At 40.2% G+C, this 16,093-nt stretch overlaps 1 protein-coding gene across 6 annotated transcripts in view; it reads right to left on the bottom strand.

Annotated features, from left to right (window-relative positions):
- Positions 1-5,321: 5,321 nt before the first annotated feature.
- Positions 5,322-16,093, bottom strand: part of BCAP29 (B cell receptor associated protein 29) — a 52,563-nt gene continuing 41,791 nt past the window's right edge. For 3 of the 6 annotated variants that reach the window (XM_059885520.1, XM_059885518.1, XM_059885519.1), the window contains exons 7-8: positions 14,755-14,855; positions 7,611-10,828 (exon numbers count right to left, since the gene is read on the bottom strand). In XM_059885520.1, the coding sequence (XP_059741503.1) occupies positions 10,769-10,828; positions 14,755-14,855 (161 nt within the window). In that variant the 3' untranslated portion in view covers positions 7,611-10,768. 6 annotated transcript variants of the gene reach the window in all.

Genomic DNA, 16,093 nt, shown 5'->3' with positions numbered 1-16,093 from the left:
CCCCACCAACTGTAGGTCTGGCCCTACCCTTGCCCCTTTCTTATTTTTCAAAGAGTTAGAAATATCACACACACACAGGTGTGCATATATATTTTAATCATCAGGAAAGGAAAAATATGAGTGGCAATTAAAGGTTCAAGTGGCTACTAAGACATCCCAGACCCAGGCCCTTCCACAAGATCAAATCTGCCAATGGGATTTGAAGGGAAATATGGCACTGGTCGGAGAAGGCAATGGCACCCCACTCCAGTACTCTTGCCTGGAAAATCCCATGGACAGAAGAGCCTGGTAGACTGCAGTCCATGGGGTCGCTAGGAGTCGGACGTGACTGTATAACTTTCAAGTAGACAACCTGAGTGACTTCACTTTCACTTTTCACTTTCATACACTGGAGAAGGAAATGGCAAGCCACTCCAGTGTTATTGCCTGGAGAATCCCAGGGACGGGGGAGCTTGGTGGGCTGCTGTCTCTGGGGTCGCAGAGTCGGACACGACTGAAGCGACTTAGCAGCAGCAGCAGCAGCAGCAGCATGTCACTGGTCTGGAACAGGGATGTATTAAGACAGTTGGTCCAAATTGTAATTTATTTTGTTGTAATCTTCAAATAGGATATACTCTAAAGACAGGGGATGAGAAGAATTATCTGAAGAGAATCTGATACATTAGAAATACAATTAAATTCAAATAAACATTTATTGCATTTCTATGCAAATCAGAGGCTGGGCTTTGCCTAGGGCAGGAGAAGAGCTGTCAGAATGACAACCCAGAGTTGTCAGGAAAAAGTTCTTGGCAACTGCCTTATGGTGCATTTTCATTGTGTAGAACTAGGGGGTCCACTTTTAAAGCATAAATTCTCCTTTCAGATTATCTTTTTCTCCCTTCCTTTCTCTCCTTCCTTCCCATTCTCTCTTTCCTTCCCTCCCATTCTCTCTCTCCCTCTCCCTTTTCTTCCTCTTTTCCCCCTGTGTCTTTCTTTCCTTTCTCTCTTCCTTCCTTCTCTCTTCTTCTTCACAAAGGCAATTTTCCATTGGGTACCAGTTTTTGTATAATATTCAGAGTCACTTTCTTCCAGAAAAAGTTGTTTTACTTCATTTAATCCTCTAAGTCCCTGAGGTAGAGTCTTGGTGGTGGTTTAGTTGCTCAGTCCTGTCTGACTCTTTGTGACTCCATGGACTGTAGCCCACCAGGCTCCTCTGTCCATGGGATTTCCCAGGAAAGAATACTGGAATGAGTTGCCATTTCCTTCTCCAGAACCTTTCCCCAATCCAGGAATAGAGCCGGTGTCTCCTGGATTGGAGGTGGTCTCCTGCATCGCAGGCAGGTTCTTACGCTGAGCCACCCCAGGTGGTGAGGTAGTCTTTCACTTTAAAAATGAAGAAACTAGGAGTCAAAGTGGGATTTGATTTATGCATATAATAATTATGCTTGTCTGCTCGTAGAGCATTTTCTGCCTATAAAATTCCTCATTAAATGTCCCACAACAGGGGATGAATCACATGCTCTTTGTCGCAGGACAGTGGCTTTCATCTCCTTTTTCTGTCCTCATTATGGCACAGTCCTGTTGCTTGGGTGGGTAATTCTCAATGGTGTAGTTAGTAGTGAATGGGGCATACAGGTACGACTGTATGTAACTTGAAGAAACCCTGACCCATCAGGTGATGGGTGATCTTTATACACCCTATTGGAGGTCTTGCTGTAGAAAAACATGTATTGATGTGGAGGAATAAAAGCAGGTCACAAAACAGGTCACAAAACATGTACGGTATGATTTCATTTTTGTAAATATTTGTATATATATTTAATATTTGTATGTAAGAGCATTAACTGAACTGTATTTTTTTCTGTTTTCTATGTTGTGTGTCAGTTTTGTTTCAAGGGGAAAAAAAAAACTTGAAAAAAAAAAAGCTTTCAGGAAGTAAATCCTTGTAGAGTGTTATTTCAGGAAGCCCTTGGCTGAGATGTGGCAGGAAGTCATCAGTGCACTGAGAATGAGAATGAAATTCTTTATCATGGGTGTTGCTTCAGGAGGAACAAAGGTTTCTGGAGTGATAATACAGTATGAAGAAACCTGGTGGACCAGGAAGGCACCTGGCTTAGGGAGCAAAGCCAAAACTTCAAATATGTTCTTTGTTCAAATTTAGAACACCTGTGACCACAAAAAACAAAAAGCCTGTAGGAACTTTAGTCTTTCCTAATTTTGTCACAATCAGAAGTCAAGTTCTTATGTTGTATGTGTGTGTGTATGTACACAAGGGGTAACTGAACGCTCTTGTGTCCGTGTGCTTCGTCCTCCTTGTGGTGAAAGTCACAGTGAAGATAAAAAAGGAGAGACCAGAAGTCGACTTCCCTTGTAAATTCTTCCTGTGTAAAATGCACAGATATTGTTGGGGCACACTACACGCTGCTGATGGACTAATAACGGGTAAGTTAAATGTAAAAAGCTGGACTGCAGAGGATGTAATTTAAAATCATGATCCAAACGTAAATGGCAGGCATGAGGAGACTCTTCGAGTAGGAAAGAGATGGGCGGGCCCTCCCATCTACATACCACCAGAGCTCAACTATGAAATAATAAAATGCACTTAGTAAATTGTTTTTTAGTCACCAGGCCGTGTGTGACTCTTCTGTGACCCCCTGGACTGTAGCCTGCCAGGCTCCCCTGTCCATGGGATTTTCCAGGCAAGAATACGGGGGTGGGTTGCCATTTCCCTCTCCAGGGGATCTTCCCGGCACATGAAGATGTCTCCTGCCCACGTCTCCTGCATTACAGGCGGATTCTTTACCACTGAGCCACTTGGGAAGCCCCAGTTAACTGATTTAAGGAATGCTAAAACAAAAAGCAAATTGAATTCTCATTAGTGGGGGTCAAGAACTCTAGGAAGGTTAGCCTGAAGAATAAAAGAAATTCAAAAGGGCTTCATGGACTTCAGATAACTCATTCTAGATATGAGCAAGGCATAAAAAGCCCCTGTTATTTATACATTGCATCATGGGTCCTCAGACACATGGCGTAACACACGTTGGTTGGACCAGGCATGGCCGTTCAGCTCTGGTGGTATGTAGATGGGAGGGACAGAGAAGGCAAAGAACCAGATGGGAATGCAGAACCAGACCAAGCCACAGAGGTGGCACAGGATAACGGGAGCAGGTGCATGCAGGAGGCTATAGCTGTGTGGTCTGAGGCAAGGCTCTCGGCAGAGCCCCACCGGGACTGCAGCGTGGGAATTTACAGATCCAGGCAGGTTGGTGGCGTCAAGACAGCACGATAGAAAGCAGTTAAATTCCAGGCTCTAGACGGTAGTTCCCAGTAATCTAGTTACCAGTACAGGGGCCCAATATAGAGTCAGACAAACAATGAAGATGACTAATGCCAAATTCTAGATGCTCAGCTAGAACTTTTTTCTTTTTTTGGCCACACTGAGTGGCATGTGGGAACTAGTTCCCCAATCAGGGCTCGAACCCATGCTCTTTGCATTGGAAGTACAGAGTCTTAACCACTGGACCCTCAGGGAAGTCCCTCAGCTACAGCTTCTTAAGTGTGACTTTCTATAACCTGGAAGTTCAAGGTACATTTGCAAGTAGGGAGAGAATCTGACAAAACTCTTAACTGATAGAAAAGGGCAAGTGTAACCTTTCTGTTTGAACCTATAATACAACCTAAGATATAAGGAAGTCATTACTGACAGGAGGAACTTAATATGCAATTTGACTAGGTCTGTGTTTATTTATAATAGGATTTGCTAAATACCCTCACTGACAAGGAGAGTCAAAAGAATTAACAAGCAGAGTTCAAGAGGCCTTCAGCCTGGTGTAAAACAGACACACTCGGGAGCCAGACTCCATGGTCCAAACCTTGGTTAGTACATATGGCAGTATTTTATTTAGCAAATTATAGCTAATCTGTGTATTAAAAACTGGAGTAATATCTGGGGAACCAGGACACCTAAATTCTAGACTCAAATCCTAGCCCTGGATCTAACTACTCATGTTAACTTGGGAAAACTGCATACACTTTTGAGGACTGTTTGCAGACCTCTACAATTGAGATGAGGACTAAGACTACTTGAATGTACGAAGTGCTTTCTGGGAATCTTTCAAATCCTTATGCTCTTCAAAGAGCACTGGGTCTTCCCCCTTGCTGTACAGTCTGCACAACTTTTGGGAATTACTGTGTTATCTCAGTTTATATATTAATCCCAACCTAAATGTTATGATTCCCATTTCAGAGATGAGGAAATGGAAATCTAGCAAGTTTGATTTATCTGTGCAAAATCCAATGGCTAAATTAGTGGTGAGAATAGGATTATTATTTGGTTCTGTCAGTTCTAAAGCAGTATAACTTCATTTTTCTGTTCTAGTCAAGCTATGGTTTTTCCTGTGGTCATGTATGGATGTGAGAGTTGGACTGTGAGGAAGGCTGAGTGCCGAAGAATTGATGCCTTTGAACTGTGGTGTTGGAGAAGACTCTTGAGAGTCCCTTGGACTGCAAGGAGATCCAACCAGTCCATTCTGAAGGAGATCAGCCCTGGGTGTTCTTTGGAAGGAATGATGCTAAAGCTGAAACTGCAGTACTTTGGCCACCTCATGGGAAGAGTTGGCTCATTGGAAAAGACTCTGATGCTGGGAGGGACTGGGGGCAGGAGAAGGGGACGACAGAGGATGAGATGGCTGGATGGCATCACTGACTCGATGGATGTGAATCTGGGTGAACTCCGGGAGTTGGTGATGGACAGGGAGGCCTGGCGTGCTGCGATTCATGGGGTTGCAAAGAGTCGGACACGACTGAGCGACTGATCTGATCTGATCTGATTCTGTCATTAGACTTGGTTTGTTGACCAGGCCAGGATCATAAATACTCAGAATCTGTATCTCACTCTGGTAGGCTGGCACTTTGATATTTTTAAGTTGCTACTTGTTCAGTTCTCTCCTCTGTCAGCGTTCCCTTGCCTTGTTATTTATGGTTCTGTCAGCCCATATGGCCTAATTCCCATTTCTTACTCTGTTAAATGTCTCCTACATGTCTGTTTTCTAGCAGTAACTCCTTTTATCTGAAATAAAATTCTTATGTACTTGCTCATTTCTTTTGTACTTGCCACGTTACAATGAAAAAACTAATTACGCATGAAGTTGGTGCTAAAATGATCATAATAAAGGATAAAACAAACATCAGGGAAGTAAAGACTCTAGTAATTATTTTCCATTTTTTTTTATATCTAGGTCTTTAAGAAACAAGGAAGATAGCTTTCAAGTCTAAACACTGGAGTGACCTAAATCACATTAATATAACAATCATCCTCTTCTAAAGGAAACTAAATGAATACATGAATGGAAAATAGTATTTAATATGTAGCTTTCAGAATATAGAAACATCTCAGAGAAATTGTGACCCCAGTGTACGTATATATGAGGTAATGTCTGTATAATTAGCAACTCTCACAGCAATGGGAAACATTACTTTTTGGATACATTATACATAAACTTTCTATCTCAAGAATTCCACATTGTTGTAAAATTATTTCAGTTCAGTGCTATGGCAGTTATGCAAATAGATGTAAACTCCATTCCCAGATGAACATTAAAAAAGCAGAATGCCTACTAATTATGTGTTATTAACATAAGTGTCAACAAAAATAGTTTAACAGGTGCAGAAACACAATACTGAAAATATAATTATCAATACAGCTGTCTTAAAAGAGTTAACTAGTACCATCAGGCTTAAAAAAAAAGCACTTAAGGTCATTGTTTTCATGTTTCACTCTTTCAGCCACCATACACCAGTGTTACTATCGGTATCTAAATAAAGTGTTTAACATGCTTATATTTTATTTAAGAGCTGGAATACAGGCTTTACAATATATCTGAAACATCATCAATACTGTGATAATGCCATTATGATAAGTCTATGTGTGTGGCATTAAAAAAATAATGGCTGGTTATAGTATGTTTTTCTGAACTGAATTTTTAAATTTTCTAGAGGCTAACATGATAAGAAATTTTTCTTCTTGACATGGTATATTCACAATCTTCTTTCATAAAGTTCACAGGCATTTCTTGTCTTTCCCTGCACGATCCTGTAAGAAAAAAACATGACTTAGGTAGTTAGAGAAACAGATTCACAAATATGACAAGGACTTTTAAAAAACATTGTCTTTCAGTTCTGGTTTCCTCAGTGTGTATGCCCAGCAGTGGGATTGCTGGGTCGCATGGCATGGAAGCAACCTAGACGTCCATCGGCAGATGAATGGATAGGAAAGTTGTGGTACATATACACAGGAATATTACTCAGCTATAAAAAAGAATGGATTTGAGTCAGTTCTAAAGAGGTGGATGAAACTGGAGCCTATTACACAGAGTGAAGTAAGTCAGAAGGGAAAACACCAATACAGTATATTAATGCAAATATATTTACATTTAGAAATTGTATTAGAATTTAGAAAGATAGTAATGATGACCTTATATGCAAGACAGCAGAAGAGACACAGATGTAAAGAACAGACTTTTGGACTCTGTGGGAGAAGGTGAGGGTGGGATGATTTCAAAGAATAGCATTGGATGTATTTTACCATATGTGAAATAGATGACCAGTCCAAGTTCCATGCATGAAGCAGGGCACTCAAAGCTGGTGCACTGGGACAACCCAGAGGGATGGGATCGGGAGGGAGGTGGGAGGGGGGTTCAGGATGGGGGACACACGTACACCCATGGCTGATTCATGTCAATGTATGGCAAAAACCACAATACTGTAAAGTAACTAACCCCCAATTAAATTTAAAAAATAAAAGCATTCTCTTTTCTATGTATAGTTATTAATTACAAGGATAATCAAATGAAAATACAAAGTCTCATATTTTAATAAACTACAAAATGTGTAGTTTTACTTGAAAAAGTGTTTAAAAGGAAAAGAAACAACACTCTTGTTAAGTTAATCTTTTCCCTTGCTTTAATCTATTTTGCTTTCATTTCACAGGTTATACAAGGAAAACAAAATTTCTAAAATTCCCCCTCTTGCAAACCTAATTAAGATTTTTGGCAAAGAAAGAATGAAAGAAACAAAAAAATCCATACGGGTGGCTTTTTTTGTTGTTGTTCTTCTGATATTTGCCAATAGAACTGGCTTCTCAAATTATACTCTTTGCTGATCATAAGACGACTATAATACATCATTTAAAACTGGAGGAAAATGGGATAGAAATTAACCATGAGAGATCATTTTATTGAGAAAAAATAAAACAAACAATGGAGTTGTGTGGTTATTGCTGCAACAGAGAAGCTATCAAGCTCTCTTTTGGGCTGAGCATTCTTGCTTTCATCAGGGCAACTTCAGTAACATTAACTCAAAGCAACTGAGTCAGAGGACAGCATTAGAGGAGGCACCTGAATAACAAGGTATTGCTCTTATGTGTTCACATACATCTTACCACTTTTGACAAAAATCATAGCTTTAATGGAGCTGCTACCCTGACGAGTCCCTTAAGCGAAGGGTGATTTTCCAAAATGCAACTTTAAAAGTGGCTAGTGCTGACAAGTCTGTGCTGTCAACCTGAATATGCTCTGTGCTTTTTTTTTTCTAGAAGATAGTCAGGGCAAACAAGGAAAGGCAAAGAATACATGTTTTGAAGGTACTGTTTTCCAATATTTATTTAGTGCCTATAACAGGGAGGGGATCAGATGGGGAAATCCAAAGAGGTTTAAAAGATATAAAGTGGCATTTGTTTACAATAGAGAAACCAGTTTCCCCTCTTCCACCTGTTTCCTTAATATTTTAACAGTTCTTTATGTCATGATTTATTTTATTTAAAGTATATAAAACTGAAAAGTTAAGTTTCCCCTAAGAAACTTTATGATGTAATTCAATTATTGAAGTTGGTCTGACATCAGAAGTAAAATTCATGACGGATAATTTGGTACAGCTTTTTACTGTGGCTGGTCTAGAGCAATCTTTAGCTTCTCAAGTGGGTTCAGAAGACGAATATCAAAACGGTTCTGGCAAAGAAAGAATGAAGGGAACGGAAAAACCCAAGTGGGTGGCCTTTTTTTTTGTTCTTCTGATATTAGCCAACAGAACTGGCTTCTCAGTTCTGGCTTATACTGGCTTATACCCTTTCCTGATCATAAGATGACTATAATACAGCATTTAAACTGCAGGAAAATGGGATAGACATTAACCATAAGAGATCATTTTCTGCACTGGGAAAAAAATACCACAAACAACAGAGTTGTGTGGTTCCTGCTGCACCGGGGAAACCATCACGCTCTCTTCTGGACTGAGCATTCACGCTTTCAAAACAACTTCAGCAACATTAACCTCAGGACAAGTCAGAAGACAGCATTAGAGGAGGGATCTGAATAACAAGGTTTCCTTTGTGTTTTTACACGTATCTTACTTTAGAAAAAAACACAGCTTTAATGGAGCCGCTACTCTGACAATTCCCTTAAGCGAAGGATGATTTGCCAAATGAAATTTTTAAAGTGGCTAGTGCTGACGGCTCTGTGCTGCCAATGACCTTGAGTATGTTCTGTTTTCTTTTCCAGAAGAGTGTCAGGGCAAACAAGGAATGGCAAAGACTATTAATACATATTTCCAAGGGACTGATTTCTATTTTTTTTTTTTAATTTAGTGCCTGTAACAGGGATAGCTCAGTGGTAAAGAATCCACCTCCAATGCAGGAGACATGGGTTCAATCCCTGGGTTGGGCAGATCCGAAATGGCAACCCATTCCAGTATTCTTGCCTGGGAAATCCCATGGACAGAGGAACCTGGCAGGCTACAGTCCATGGGATCGCAAGAGTTGGTCACGTCTTAGCGACTAAACCACCACTACCACCATAACAGGGAGAGGATTGGATGGGGAAATTCAAAGGGATTTAAAAGATGTAAAGTGGGATTTGTTTACAATAGAGAAACCAGTTTTCCCCTCTCTCATTATTAATATTTTAACAGTCCTTTAAGATATTTTATTAAAAATAAATCAAGTATATAAAACTTAAAAGTTGTTTCCCAATGAACTTTATGATGTAATTCAATTATTGAGGTTGGTCTGACAACAGAAGTAAAATTCATAAAGGACAATTTGGCACAGCTTTTTACTGTGGCTGGTCTAGAGCAATCTTTTGCTTCTCAAGTAGGTTCAGAAAGTGAATATCAAAGTGTAAGAGTGACTTTTAAGAAAATGGTTCTTATATAATGACACCTAAATCTCAGAATTCAGGCTCTCATATTGGATAATGAGGGGTTAAGTATAGGTGAATGGGGAAAAAATGTGTCCAATTAAGAAATAACTTTCCTACAGTAGTAGACGTAACGGTCATCTGAGTTAAATTCACCCAACCAATCCATTTTAGTTTGTTCATTCCAAAAGCCAGCACAGTCAACAAAAGAGTCTGAAATGCAGTACTTGGATGCAATCTCAAAAAGGACAGAATGATCTGTTTGCACCCAAGGCAAACCATTCAATATCACAGTAATCCAAGTCTATGCCCCGACCAGTAATACTGAAGAAGCTGAAGTTGAACGGTTCTATGAAGACCTACAAGACCTTCTAGAACTAATACCAAAAAAGGATGTCCTTTTCATTATAGGGGACTGGAATGCAAAAGTAGGAAGTTAAGAGATACCTGGCTGCTGCTAAGTCACTTCACTGACTGGAGTAACAGGCAAATTTGGCCTTGGAGTACAAAATGAAGCAGGTCAAGGTCAAACAGAATTTTGCCAAGAGAACGCATTGGTCATAGCAAACACCCTCTTCCAACAACACAAGAGAAGACTCTACACATGGACATCACCAGATGGTCAACACTGAAGTCAGATTGATTATACTCTTTGCAGCCAAAGATGGAGAAGCTCTATAATCAGCAAAAACAAGACTGGGAGCTGACTGTGGCTCAGATCACGAACTTCTTATTGCCAAATTCAGACTGAAATTGAAGAAAGTAGGGAAAACCACTAGACCATTTAGGTATGACCTCAATCAAATCCCTTATGATTATTTAGTAGAAGTGACAAATAGAATCATGGGATTAGATCTGATAAGACAGTTCCTGAAGAACTATGGACGGAGGTTCATAGCTCAGAGGCTGTGATCAAAACCATCCCCAAGAAAAAGAAATGCGAAATGAAAAACAGTTGTCTGAGGCGGCCTTACAAATAGCTGAGAAAAGAAGAGATGTGAAAGGTGAAGGAGAAAAGGAAAGATATACCCATCTGAATGCAGAGTTCCAAAGAATAGCAAGGAGACATAAGAAAATCTTCCTCAGTGATCAGTGCAAAGAAACAGAGGAAAACAATAGAATGGGAAAGACTAGAGATCTCTTCAAGAAAATTAGAGATACCAAGGGAACATGTCATGCAAAGATGGGCACCATAAAGGACAGAAATGGTATTGACCTAACAGAAGCAGAAGATATTAAGAAGAGGTAGCAAGAATACACAGAAGAACTATACAAAAAAGATCTTCATGACCCAGATAACCACAATGGTGTGATCACCCACCTAGAGCCAGACATAATGGAACACAAAGTCAAGTGGGCCTTAAAGCATCACTACAAACAAAGCTAGTGGAGGTGATGCAATTCCAGTTGAGCTATTTCATATCCTGAAAGATGATGCTGTGAAAGTGCTGCACTCAATATGCCAGCAAATTTGGAAAATGCAGCTGTGGCTACAGGACTGGAAAAGGTCAGTTTCCATTCCAATCCCAACAAAGGCAATGCCAAAGAATGTTCAAACCACCGCATAGTTGCACTCATTTCACACGCCAGCAAAGTAATGCTCAAAATTCTCCAAGCCGGGCTTCAACAGTATGTGAACCGTGAACTTCCAGATGTTCAACCTGGATTTAGAAAAGGCAGAGGAATCAGAGATCAAATTGCTAACATTCGTTGGATCATCAAAAAGCAAAAAAGTTCCAGAAAAACACCTACTTCTGCTTTATTGACTACGCCACAGCCTTTGACTGCATGGATCACAACAAACTGTGGAAAATTCTTCAAGAGATGGGAATACCAGACCACCTGACCTGCCTCTTGAGAAATCTGTATGCAGGTCAGGAAGCAACAGTTAGAACTGGACATGGAACAACAGACTGGTTCCAAATTGGGAAAGGAGTACGTCAAGGCTGTATATCGTCACCCTGCTTATTTAACTTCTATGCAGAGTACATCATGAGAAATGCTGGACTGGATGAAGCTCAAGCTGTAATCAAGACTGCTGGGAGAAACATCAATAACCTCAGATACGCAGATGACACCACCCTTGTGGCAGAAGGCGAAGAACTAAGAGCCTCTTGATGAAAGTGAAAGAGGAGAGTGAAAGAGTTGGCTTGAACCTCAACATTCAGAAAACTCAGATCGTGGCATCTGGTCCCATCACTTCATGGCAAATAGATGGGGAAACAATGACACACTTTATTTTTTGGGCTCCAAGATCACTGCAGATGCTGACTTCAGCCATGAAATTAAAAGACATTTGCTCCTTGGAAGAAAAGCTATGACCAACCTAGACAGCATATTAAAAAGCAGAGACATTACTTTGCTGACAAAGGTTCATCTAGTCAAAGCTTTGGCTTTTCTAGTAGTCATGTACGGATGTGAGAACTGGAGTATAAAGAAAGCTGAGAGCCGAAGAATTGATGCTTTTGAACTGTGGTGTTGGAGAAGACTCTTGAGAGTCCCTTGGACTGCAAGGAGATTCAACCAGTCCATTTTAAAGGACATCAGTCCTGAGTATTCATTAGAAGGGCTGATGCTAAAGCTGAAACTCCAATACTTTGGCCACCTGATGCAAAGAACTAACTCATTTGAAAAGACTCTGATGCTGGGAAAGACTGAAGGTGGGAGAAAAAGGGGATGACATAGGATGAGATTGGATGGCATCACTGACGTGATGGCCATGAGTTTGAGTAAGCTCTGGGAGTTGGTGATGGACAGGGAAGCCTGGCGTGTTGCAGTCTATAGGGTCACAAGAGCTGGGCATGACTGCGTGAGTGAACTAAACTGAACAGTTGTAAAGAGTTTATCTTGTTTAAAGATATTTGAAGGGCTTTCTTGCTCAGGATTTGATTTAATGCTCATGAGATATTAAAATCCTCATCTAAGCATTAAAGAAGCCAAGGTGCATGAATGTTAAATGATTCACCTGAGGTTTACAGAATTGTTTAACCATGGGGCTAAGAGTTTTTTTTCTTCAAATAGATATTTGTTACAGGGAATTGGTTTTATAGGTGGTAAGAGAGTAGAACTGAAACAGGATGGCAAGGCAACTTAGCAATTAGCAACAGGAGAAAACCACTCTTTGGGTTGAAGGGCAATGGAGGAGACAGTATTACAGATCCTAGGAATGAGGGACACCAGGTGGAAGCCCCCAGTGGGAACTGGGACTGTGGAAAGAGATGAGGCTGCTGTGGCAGATGCTGCCCAAAGCTGAGAGAGCAGGTGAAGTTCCTGGCTTTCCCCTTTTCCTGCCTTTAGTCTTTTACCCATGCCTCCCTTTGGCTGAATCTGCCCAGAAGCCAGAGAACAGATTCCAGAACTGATAGTCCAATGACCAGCAGGTGAAAGAGCCTAACAGTTAATGATGGTGATTTCTTGACTTTGAATCCAGTTGTGAATGCTATCACTTTTCAGTTAGTGCCTTTGGGTACATTATTTAACATCTACGGGTCTCATTTTCCTTATTTACATAATATATATTTTAATTGACAAGCTAAGACAGAAAGTACAAGGATAACATATATGAAGCCACCAACTAAGTGCTCGGTCCAGGGCACATCCTTAGTAAGTACTATCTATTAAACATTTAAAAAACCTGGATATAAGGCCTAAATGCATTAACACCCAACTCTCAGCAAAACCTGGATGTAAGGCCTAAGTGCATCAATGCCCAACTCTCAGCCTGGTACTTGGCATATTTGGGATGAGGTCATTTTTTCAAAGACACAGATTTAACAGTCACTTTCTTGGGAGGGGATTTCTCATAAAAGCTTTGTGAACACTTTTATCAAGAACGTATAAGCTGTAATCTGAAATTTTGGGGGAAAGCTTTTTTGCATTGAGTGTCTCTTAGTAACATATACTTTTTAGGGATTAAGAGAATCATTGGCTGCCGCCACAGTGGGAAATTCAGCAATGGAGTCTTCCTGCTGCTTCTCCATCTAGGGATCTAAGTGTTTCTGACACCTAGGCAGAATCCACTGGTGTAAGGTACTCATCCTTATTGCCTATACTCTGACCTCACACATGGGAAGGTGAAAAAGTTCTTTTTCTAGGCGAGAGGCTTCTAAAGTGTTTCTCCACTTTCCATGGAGGATCTTGAAGGATGCAAAGGAATAATTCTCATCTCATTAGGCCATGATGAAGCCAACAATTTCAGGACCTCTGTTTTAGAGATGGGTAAAGGGTGGTCTTGCTGAAAATCTAACTGGTTTCTCCAGACCCTGTGAACTGAGCTTTGGGTGTCCTGGGTCTGGAGCACATAAGGTATCTATCTGTCTCTGGTTGTCCTATTGTCAAAGTAGGTTAGTTAAACATGCAACTTGGCTGGGAATAACAGATTGCCAATGTGCTTTGGACCTTCTCTTAACTGGCTCTAATCAAGGCCAGAGTGCCTGGAAAAGAGTAATTCATTATTTCAGTAAAATTTCAATAATGGTGCTAATTATGGTAAAAGCTCTCATTCCTTGGGTGTTTGCTGGCCAGGTACAATGCTAAGTGGCCTACACATTTTCTTCAATCCTCCCAAGAAGCTGGTGAGCCAGGTGCTATTATTGTTCTGATTCTACAGATGAAGAGAAGTTAGCCCCAGAAGCGTGACATAAACTGCTTGGGATCACAAAGCTAGCATGAGAGTTAAGTTATTCCAGTTGTCCGACTCCAAGGCCTATGAGTAGAGTGCTTGCTTGTCTTGTACCAGGCACGTTGCTAGGCCTTGAAGATACAATGACCACTGACAAGCAGGGAAATGAGTCTTGGGACTAAGGTTTCTTGTACAGTGAAATAACTGTAAAGCTGTAATTGCTAAAAAGCATCGATTGAAGGCCACAAACACTACCAAATTCTAAGGAAAAGCCCAACCTGAAAGCAGAAGAGCAGAGACAGTCCATTTTGGGAGGAACTAGGAAAGCCAGGATTGCCTCTGGAATGGGTGGGTCTTCCCAGTGGGCTGGCAAATCAATTCAGGTTATGACCTGGCAGCCCAAGAGGGAAGGAAGACAAGCCCATTCCATGGGTGAATGTAGGGAACTGGCTCTTGCTGAACTGAAGGGGAAGAGAAAGAAAATCATGGCCCCAACTTTGTAACTTCAATGACAAAATGGTTTTCTCTATTTCCATCTTTCAACTCAACTCTGGAGGAAAAACATATATTTGAATGCTTTTGGGTTTGTCTTAAGATGTTTAAAACAGCAGGACAGAAGAGTAGTGTGATGTAGGTCTTCGATTTTTGGTTGTATTTAGACATGCATATGGCAAACATTCCAAATGTCAAAACTAAATTATTTCAGGACCAGCCTTTTTTTCAATGTTGCTCAATTCTTTTGCTTAAAACATCACCGCAACTGTAAGTTAGCATGCTGTAAATCTTTATGTCATGATTATCTTGCATATTGATGTCCCACTCTTAAGCCTCCAAGTAAAAATTGGCTTAATCATTTAGCAAAGTCAGAATTAAGAACACCTTGACTTGGGAAGGTGAACAGCCCAAATAATTTACTTAAGTAATTATTTTTTAAAAGCTGAGGCTCATAAAGTGGATGTCACCCACCTGAAGTTCTGAGTGTTCTCTCAGGAGCCGGTCGTACTCTTTTGAAAGTCTCTCTGATTGCATCTTCATTATCATCACGTCATTTTGTGCCTTAGAAAGGGCTAGAGAACATTGAATAGAATTAAAAAATCTTGAATTTGAAATTATTTCAAATTTATGGGAAAGTTGCAAAGAGAACTCCTTTGTAGCCTTTATTTGATATTGTATTCTCTCTGTACAAGCACAATTATTTTCTTGAACCATCTGAGATCAAATTACAGACTTCATGCCCCTTTCCCCTTAGGAGATCACTGTGTATTTCCTAAGAACAAAGATATTCATAGTATAGTTACCAAATTTAGGAAATTTAACATCAATATAATACTTTTTATCTGATCTACCATCCATTTCCAATCTTCGCAACTGAACCACTTACGTCCTTTTTATCATTTTTTTCAGTTCTAGTCCAGATATCTAGTCCTATATTGAAGATTAGCATTAAGATGTCATATCTCTTTAATTTCCACTAATCTGGGATAATTCATTAGCTTTCCCCCTTGCCTTCTTCTCCCTACTCTTCAATGACACTGATATTTTTAAGAACACAGCCCCCTCTTTTTAATAGAATGTTTTCCATTTTGATTTTGCCTGATGTTCTCTGATTAAATTCAGATTATATCTCCCTCTTACATGCAAATATGACATAATGTTGAATGTATGTTGATGCTGAATGTATCTCAAGGTTATAACATCCAGAGGCCCATCTGCCTCTGTTTTTTCCATTTTTATAGTTATTTTCCTCCTGTAACTAAGAAGTGGTGAGACACTTAAGACTATGTAATGACACCACCTTATGGCAGAAAGCGAAGAGGAACATAAGAGCCTCTTGATGGAGGTGAAAGAGGAGTGAAAAAGCTGGCTTAAAACTCAACATTCAAAAAACTAAGATCATGGCATCTGGTCCCATCACTTCATGACAAATAGACGGGGAAAAAAACGGAAACAGTGACAAACTTTATTTTCGTGGGCTCCAAAATCACTCCAATCGGTGAATGCAGCCATGAAATTAAAAACTGCTTGCTCCTTGGAAGAAAAGCTGTGACAAACTTAGACAGTGTATTAAAAAGCAGAGACATCACTTTCCTGATAAAGGTCTGTATAGTCAAAGCTATGGTTTTTCCAACAGTCATGTATGGATGTGAGAGTTGGACCATAAAGAAGACTGAGTGCTGAAAAATTGATGCTTTTGAACTGTGGTGCTGGAGAAGACTCTTGAGAGTCCCCTGGACAGCAAGGAGATCAAACTAGTCAATCCTAAAGGAAATCAACCCTGAACATTCATTGGAAGGACTGATGCTGA

Source organism: Bos taurus, chromosome 4 (assembly GCF_002263795.3).
Source record: "Bos taurus isolate L1 Dominette 01449 registration number 42190680 breed Hereford chromosome 4, ARS-UCD2.0, whole genome shotgun sequence".
In the NCBI taxonomy this organism is placed as follows: domain Eukaryota; kingdom Metazoa; phylum Chordata; class Mammalia; order Artiodactyla; family Bovidae; genus Bos; species Bos taurus.
The sequence above is the reverse complement of the archived record's forward strand: the minus strand, read 5'-3'. Positions and strand labels throughout refer to the sequence as shown.